We start from the raw sequence: 8,609 nt of genomic DNA, 5'->3' as shown, positions 1-8,609 counted from the left end.
CTCAATACAGTTTAATAGATGAAATGCTGCCATTTATAACCTAACACAAATTCAGTGTAATTATCCCAATTCTGTGGAAGTAGCTGTCAATTTAATGGTCTAGTAACCAAAAGATATATTTAATTTGAATTCATGAACTGAATTATAATACTTTCCCTTCCAGTCAACATGACATCACCACCAGTAAATGCAACCTCACCACCATTCAATGCAACCTCACCACCAGTCAACATGACCTCACCACCACTACTTAACATGACCTCACCACCACTCAACACAACCTCTTCACCAGTCAACACAACCTCACCACTGCTAAACGCAACCTCCACCATGTCACAGCCAGGTAATGCGAGCTCTCCCACACTCATACACACATACATCAGTGCAGCTTTCTTTTACTCTATAAATATAATAATAGTAATAAAACCATATGCTTCAAAAGGTAATATACCAGCAGCATCGATAAATGTATTACCTGGACCTTTCATAATTGTAGACTAAATTTAAACCAGCTATTGTTTGATATACTTCTAGGCAATGTAACATCCCGTCCAGTAAATGGAACAGCAAAACCAGTTATCACAACTGGTGCTTCAGCCATGACAACAGTTGGCCCAGCGTCAGATTCAATCATTGTGTTGCAATTTAAGTTGGTGCAAAACTTTACATCACAACTTGCAAACAAATCCTCATCAGAGTTCAAACAACTGAGTGACAACGTAAAAACAAACGTAAGTACAGTTTAAACTACAGTGTAAATCAAAGCTTTATATTTGGAAAACAATCAACCAAAATAACACAATGGTGCGGATATTGTATCTCTAATCTCATTTTACTGACATTACTTCTAACTTATTTGTAAATTCTATTTCTCCAGCTTGAAGAAATCTATAAAAAACAATTTGGAAGCAGTTTTGTTGAAACAAGGATCATCTCTTTCAGGTATGTGACATTACTCACTTTATAAGAATCAGAATCAGAATCGGGGTTTCTTGCCAAGTAGGTTTACACATACAAGGAATTTGTTTTGGTGAATTTGGTGTAGAGCAAATAACATAGAACTAGAATAAAAATAAGTAATTGACTTAAATAGATAAAAGATACAAAAAAAATGGGCAATAACAATAAAAATACAAAAAGCAATATGTATAATGCAAAATATTTATAACAGGTGTAATTAAAAACTAGACAGGTTTGCAGGATTTTGGTGAGTGCAAAAACCTTACAGTATAAAGTGAAAAAAAAAATAGTGCTGTGTACAGTTATAAAGCATCTTAGAAACAAAACAATAGGTTAAAGTGAAATGTTTTTACCATATAAACTTAAATGTTACAGAGTTATCACACTTTTTTTTTTTTCTCTCAAACCTTCAATTTCTTACTAATGTTACTTATTACTGAATATCTGTAGTCTATCATCAATGATGTTTTTTTCTCTTACAGCCAAGGTTCGATTGTGGTAAATTCTGAGCTGGTATTTAATAACCCCAGCTCAGTACCAGAAACTAGTGCTGTGGCAAATGTTCTGGTTGAGGCAATATCCAACAACACCAATTTTTCCCTACCAGTTAATGGAGCAAGTATTGTTGCAACAAGTAAGAGTTGTTTTATTCAAGATATCATTAATTTGTAATACAGTATGTAGTATGTATGTTTTACAGCTTCCAAAGTTCCTACAAATTTTTAATACTCTGCATGTTGTTGGTACAGGAATAAGTACATCAACAGCCGCACCTACATCTGTGCTGACAATGCCTATCACATCAGTTGCACCTAATGTCACGGCTGGCCCTACCCAAACTCCAAACATTACAGTTGCTACTACTGCTGCTCCTAATGCTACAGATGCCCCAACTGCAGCTCCCACAGCAGCTCCAACTGCAGCTCCTAATGTCACAGCTGCTCCAACTGCAGCTCCCAATGCTACAGCTGCCCCAACGGCAGCTCCAAATGTGACAGCTGCTCCAACTGCCGCCGTCACTGCTGCACCAACAACTACTTCTAGTGAGGGGACCCTGGCGCTTCAGTTTAGTCTCAACCAAACATTTACATCAGATCTTTCCAACTCATCCTCAACAGCTTTTAAGACTTTATCTGCAACAGTGGTGACAGAGGTAAGATTTCTATGTTCAATTATAACACGCAACCATTCTCTGAGTGAATCTAAATTTTACTTTGAAAAAAGAAAATTGTATGCAGCCTCAGAAGACCAACAACTATCTTTTGACCAAACTACAGGAACTGTTTTAGCACAAATGTTTGTCTCAAAGTCTTGTAGATCTTTTTTTGTAAATAGAAAATGGGTACAGAAAATGACAAAGATGTGACAGCCTCCAGACCAAACAAAACCCCTGTGCAAATGACAGTAATGTTCTCTTTCAGTTAAACAGCGCGGGTAAAAGGCTGTTTGGTTCATCTTTCCTTCGCGCCAATGTGAATTCATTCTCGTAAGTCATAATTTCAATCCCTGATTTTTTATTGGCATTAGCAGATGACTTGCTTTTTAAGTGTTTCTTTCCCTCGTTGTCATTGTAGGAGTGGATCAGTGGTTGTCAGCTCAAGCCTAGCATTCACGGATCAAAGCTCGGTTCCTTCAGCAAGTACTGCAACTTCACAACTCAGCACTGAACTCAGCAACTCTACATCTCTGAACGTTATTGCAGGCAGCGTTACTGCAAGTAAGTGATTCAAGACTAAAAAGTAATTAATGTGTATTTTAATCTATATAAGTAAATGCATGCTACAGTGCCTAAAACTTTGGTATTGGTACAGGTTCTTCTCCTGCTTCCACTGTTGCCCCGACTGCAGCTCCAACTGCAGCTCCCAATGCTACAGCAGCCCCTACAGCTGCCCCAACTGCAGCTCCAACTGCAGCTCCCAATGCTACAGCTGCCCCAACGGCAGCTCCAAATGTGACAGCTGCTCCAACTGCCGCCGTCACTGCTGCACCAACAACTACTTCTAGTGAGGGGACCCTGGCGCTTCAGTTTAGTCTCAACCAAACATTTACATCAGATCTTTCCAACTCATCCTCAACAGCTTTTAAGACTTTATCTGCAACTGTGGTGACAGAGGTAAGATTTCTATGTTCCATTATAGCACGCAACCATTCTCTGAGTGAATCTAAATTTTACTTTGAAAAAAGAAAATTGTATGCCGCCTCAGAAGACCAACAACTATCTTTTGACCAAACTACAGGAACTGTTTTAGCACAAATGTTTGTCTCAAAGTCTTGTAGATCTTTTTTTGTAAATAGAAAATGGGTACAGAAAATGACAAAGATGTGACAGCCTCCAGACCAAACAAAACCCCTGTGCAAATGACAGTAATGTTCTCTTTCAGTTAAACAGCGCAGGTAAAAGGCTGTTTGGTTCATCTTTCCTTCGCGCCAATGTGAATTCATTCTCGTAAGTCATAATTTCAATCCCTGATTTTTTATTGGCATTAGCAGATGACTTGCTTTTTAAGTGTTTCTTTCCCTCGTTGTCATTGTAGGAGTGGATCAGTGGTTGTCAGCTCAAGCCTAGCATTCACGAATCAAAGCTCGGTTCCTTCAGCAAGTACTGCAACTTCACAACTCAGCACTGAACTCAGCAACTCTACATCTCTGAACGTTATTGCAGGCAGCGTTACTGCAGGTAAGTGATTCAAGACTAAAAAGTAATTAATGTGTATTTTAATCTATATAAGTAAATGCATGCTACAGTGCCTAAAACTTTGGTATTGGTACAGGTTCTTCTCCTGCTTCCACTGTTGCCCCGACTGCAGCTCCAACTGCAGCTCCCAATGCTACAGCAGCCCCTACAGCTGCCCCGACTGCAGCTCCAACTGCAGCTCCCAATGCTACAGCTGCCCCAACGGCAGCTCCAAATGTGACAGCTGCTCCAACTGCCGCCGTCACTGCTGCACCAACAACTACTTCTAGTGAGGGGACCCTGGCGCTTCAGTTTAGTCTCAACCAAACATTTACATCAGATCTTTCCAACTCATCCTCAACAGCTTTTAAGACTTTATCTGCAACTGTGGTGACAGAGGTAAGATTTCTATGTTCCATTATAGCACGCAACCATTCTCTGAGTGAATCTAAATTTTACTTTGAAAAAAGAAAATTGTATGCAGCCTCAGAAGACCAACAACTATCTTTTGACCAAACTACAGGAACTGTTTTAGCACAAATGTTTGTCTCAAAGTCTTGTAGATCTTTTTTTGTAAATAGAAAATGGGTACAGAAAATGACAAAGATGTGACAGCCTCCAGACCAAACAAAACCCCTGTGCAAATGACAGTAATGTTCTCTTTCAGTTAAACAGCGCGGGTAAAAGGCTGTTTGGTTCATCTTTCCTTCGCGCCAATGTGAATTCATTCTCGTAAGTCATAATTTCAATCCCTGATTTTTTATTGGCATTAGCAGATGACTTGCTTTTTAAGTGTTTCTTTCCCTCGTTGTCATTGTAGGAGTGGATCAGTGGTTGTCAGCTCAAGCCTAGCATTCACGAATCAAAGCTCGGTTCCTTCAGCAAGTACTGCAACTTCACAACTCAGCACTGAACTCAGCAACTCTACATCTCTGAACGTTATTGCAGGCAGCGTTACTGCAGGTAAGTGATTCAAGACTAAAAAGTAATTAATGTGTATTTTAATCTATATAAGTAAATGCATGCTACAGTGCCTAAAACTTTGGTATTGGTACAGGTTCTTCTTCTGCTTCCACTGTTGCCCCGACTGCAGCTCCAACTGCAGCTCCCAATGCTACAGCAGCCCCTACAGCTGCCCCGACTGCAGCTCCAACTGCAGCTCCCAATGCTACAGCTGCCCCTACTGCAGCTCCAACTGCAGCTCCCAATGCTACAGCTGCCCCTACTGCGCCGCCTAATGCAACAGCTTCCACTACCGCAACTACTGCAGCTCCTAGTACAGTGGCAGGAACTGATCCTCCAACATCCAGTGAGGGAACCCTGGCTCTTCAGTTTAGTCTCAACCAAACATTTACATCAGATCTCTCCAACTCATCCTCAACAGCTTTTCAGACTTTAGCTGCAACAGTGGTCACAGAGGTAAGATTTATATGCATAATAACTGTGTTTCTAACAACAAAACCCACTACACCAAATAAATCGAGGTTAGATTTTATAAGATAATATTTCATGTGCACAAAATAAATCTGAGCAGCAAAAACACTGTGACAATACATGAACGCTCAATTTGCATTTATATTTTTATTTTTTGCAAGAATGTAGATTGAGCTTTCAGGCTGTCCACACAACTTTCATTGGGTAACAAAGATGACCTTGGAATTCCTGTTATTCCCTTTGTCTATATTTGTTTACATAACAATTATGCAATTAAGTATAGATACCTTTCCTAATTTTGGAAACAAATGCAATTATTAAAAGCTAAAGTCAACATAATAGATTTTTTATCAGAAAAATGTGTATTTACATTTAGTTTTCATTGCTTCATTTTATTGGAACAGAATATATGATCTAAATAAATATTTTTTTTGCATAGAGGTTTAATTATAAAAATACACAACATTCAGTGGGAGTGAGCCCAGATCCCAGTGCAACTAACTACATTGCAAATAACTGTAATGTTGTCTTTCAGGTCAACAAAGTGTGTGCAAATCTCTTTGGATCAGCTTTCAGTCGCTCCATTGTGAACTCATTCTCGTAAGTCAATCTTTCACTGTCTCACTGTTGATTGACATTTGCCAGTCAGTAACTTGCTATTGAAGTGCTGCTTTCCCTTTTTGTCACCGTAGGAGCGGATCAGTGATAGTCAAATCAACCCTTGTGTTCAAGGATAAAGCCTCTGTTCCTTCAGCAAGCAATGCAACTTCTCTACTCAGCAGTGGGCTGACAAGCAACTCTTCATCTCTGAATGTTATTGCAGGCAGCGTTTCTGCACGTGAGTTATTGGACAAGTTGTGGTTTACATTTATTAGGACTACATGCTACAGTGTCACAATTTTGATTTAATAAATATGAAAGTAAAGGCTCAAGGTTGAAATAAAGTCAGTATTTAGAACTTGTAAGTTCATTTTACTCATGAGAATTTCACTAACTAATATGTCTGTATTTTCTAATATTTCAGAGTCAACAACAACATCAAGCAGTCCAAGGCCCACAATGGGCTCATTGGTGGTCTTTTTACTAACACTGCTGACTGTGGCACAGATGCAGATGGACATGTAACCAGCACCAATGGCAGATGCACTGACTTGGCGAATAGCTTTATGCCATCAAGTGGAGGAATAAAGCAATGTTTAATAAAACAGAGCCAAAAGACATAACAAGTGTACATTATGAAAGTTACCAATACAATGCCATATGGTAAAAAGATGTGTACTGTGTGTCAAATTCTCAGAAAGGTATTTTCATTCATCATGACGTTACAATCCTGTGCCTTTTCGATTCCAACTTATTTAAAGCAAAGTTCATGTTTGATCCTCTTTTGCATTTTGTAGAACTTTGCATTTAGTGTATTTGTTTTTAAATGCTTATTTGTTTACTAGTTTTCATGTGTCATTGTTAAGGCAGAGTATAAAGTACTGACTATTTATTTTCAATTTAAAGCATGGTACCAGAAGAACACAATTCACATCCAATGCCATTGCTCAGTGCAATGAAGGAAGAAATGTGCAGTTTAAGTGTCGTGCTAAAAGTTTAGGGTGTGGGGGTTACATGATAATAATAATAATAATAATACTGGACCAATGATTCTTATTAAATCTGAGACCAACTATTAATGTTGGAATTTTTCAATATATTTAAACATGAGGACAATGCAGCTCCCTAACTATAACCATGTTGTGTTAAGTAGCTTACCATAATCACATTGCAGTTGAGTTAGTGTGTTAGTTGTTAGTCCTTGAAAGATATGTTTCCATTTAATAATGTGTTGGATTGTGTACGAATAAGTCAATGATTTGGCAAGTGTATTGCTGAGTGCTTGTCTAAAGTGTACTGGTACTATCATATAATTTACAGAAATCATTGATGTGATTCATCGTTGGAATACAATATTATTTCTTCCTGTATGTTTATGAAAAGGGGTATGAAAATGGGTATTTTTGTTAATCAGCAAAGCATTAAAATGTTTAACCTTTGAAATCAACCAGCTGTTTTTTCGTATTCTTTTTCCCTCTATTATATGATAAGATACAAATAACGTATTTTTCCTTTTAATATCAATAAATCAAGGCCCTGGTGCTCCCATGTCTGAAAAAACACTGTGAAAGTGCCCTCATGGATGCCCTGTCATTGATTGAAAAATATGATATAGTGCCCTCGTTGTTTCAAGACAGTCTGGCTGCAGACCTGCAGTCTCAGGTCAGTTCCGCTGTCAGGCCTCCTCCACTGTCAGGCCCAGAAATGGACGCAAGAAAGTACAGAATAAAATCGGGTAGACGCTTCTGGTTTAACAGGCATGAAATCCATGCAATAAATTACAAAATAAAATTGTGTAGATACTTCCGGTTTTAGCGTTTCAGTCATTTATATATTTCGATTGTTCTTCTATTACGCTAGCTAACAGTATCTTATATACACTAGCTATTGATGTATTTTGTATAAACACAAAGTATCTACACAATTTTATTTTGTAATTTCTTGCTTTAGTTCCGGGCCTGACAGTGGAGGTGGCCTGACAGTGGAGGCTGCAATGGAACCAACCTGAGAGTGCTGGTCTGCAGCCAGACCCCTCACCGTTGTTTCGTATCACAACTTTCTGCGCGCCGGTGCCCCATGGTATACAGCAGGTGCCCCTTTTTTTTGCCCCTGCCCCTAAAACAGCCTGAGAACGCCTCTGCATACTTCTATATGCCAAAGGAAGGCTCTTTTCTCCACCGTAAATCTTACAGAATAAAGTGAAAGCAATGAATGCGCAGTAAGCATTTGATTAATGTGTAGCATGTACAAACCTGTAATTATTATTATCAGGCTATCCCTGGAATTGTGAACACGACCTGTGTATGAGACAGAGAACAAGAACAAGTCTATCACGTAACCTACAGAGATATTTTAAAAAAAATACAGCTCCTTGATAGAGGGTTGGAAATTAGAAGTGGATGTCAATAATAAATAATTTCTTACATCTCAACCTTTGCTTAGAAGTAAAGGTTATGTAGAGGATCTAAACCTTAAACCACTTTCCCACTGGTCAAAAAACCCGCTAACACCTGCCTTTTTGCTTAGCGGGAAAGATTACAATCGGCATTCAGGCATAATTATCACCTCAGCTCCGATCAGCATCGATGGGAACACAAAAGCTGCATCGACACGCTAAACTCCTACCCCTTTTCGGTGTAATGCTATGCTCCGGAGTATAGTCCACTGGGAAAAGAGACAATGGGCATTTATCAGCGGGTCTTCCCAGGTCTGAAAAACCTTCGTCAAGGAGCTAATTTTGGTGGGAAGGGGGTAAGGGGCTGAAAAAGTATGATTCTACAGTTATTGTTGTCGCTAAATACTGTAAAAATAGCCTTTTGTCTTGCTATGGTGTCTTAATAGCCACCAGACTAATTAAGAAATGGTTTGACGTACAGACAGTCGCTAACTTTTTAATAAATCACAATAAATGAATTCTTGGGCCACATATAGAAAACTATAA

At 38.9% G+C, this 8,609-nt stretch overlaps 1 protein-coding gene across 1 annotated transcript; it reads left to right on the top strand.

The window, feature by feature from the left end:
- Nucleotides 1-231: 231 nt before the first annotated feature.
- LOC138594373 (serine-rich adhesin for platelets-like) lies at nt 232-7,676 on the top strand. Its single transcript, XM_069665447.1, has 19 exons — nt 232-343; nt 535-731; nt 878-942; nt 1,443-1,594; nt 1,710-2,113; nt 2,382-2,446; nt 2,535-2,677; nt 2,772-3,073; nt 3,342-3,406; nt 3,495-3,637; nt 3,732-4,033; nt 4,302-4,366; nt 4,455-4,597; nt 4,692-5,053; nt 5,604-5,668; nt 5,761-5,906; nt 6,093-6,189; nt 7,302-7,403; nt 7,619-7,676. The coding sequence occupies exons 1-19, from the start codon at nt 232-234 to the stop codon at nt 7,674-7,676; spliced, it is 2,988 nt and encodes a 995-aa protein (XP_069521548.1).
- The last annotated feature ends 933 nt before the right edge of the window (nt 7,677-8,609 follow it).

The sequence above is a fragment of the Semicossyphus pulcher genome, unplaced genomic scaffold (genome assembly GCF_022749685.1).
Source record: "Semicossyphus pulcher isolate SPU_LCO1_2020_fin unplaced genomic scaffold, fSemPul1.0.p SCAF_17, whole genome shotgun sequence".
Taxonomy (NCBI): domain Eukaryota; kingdom Metazoa; phylum Chordata; class Actinopteri; order Labriformes; family Labridae; genus Semicossyphus; species Semicossyphus pulcher.
The sequence above is the reverse complement of the archived record's forward strand: the minus strand, read 5'-3'. Positions and strand labels throughout refer to the sequence as shown.

Bases quoted from the DNA above. Each gene is read 5' to 3' on its own strand.
- LOC138594373 (XM_069665447.1), top strand. From the start codon at position 232: ATGACCTCACCACCACTACTTAACATGACCTCACCACCACTCAACACA. The intron at 3,638-3,731 runs GTAAGTGATTCA...GTATTGGTACAG, and splicing joins TGCAGGCAGCGTTACTGCAG to GTTCTTCTCCTGCTTCCACT. The intron at 5,907-6,092 runs GTGAGTTATTGG...CTAATATTTCAG, and splicing joins TGCAGGCAGCGTTTCTGCAC to AGTCAACAACAACATCAAGC.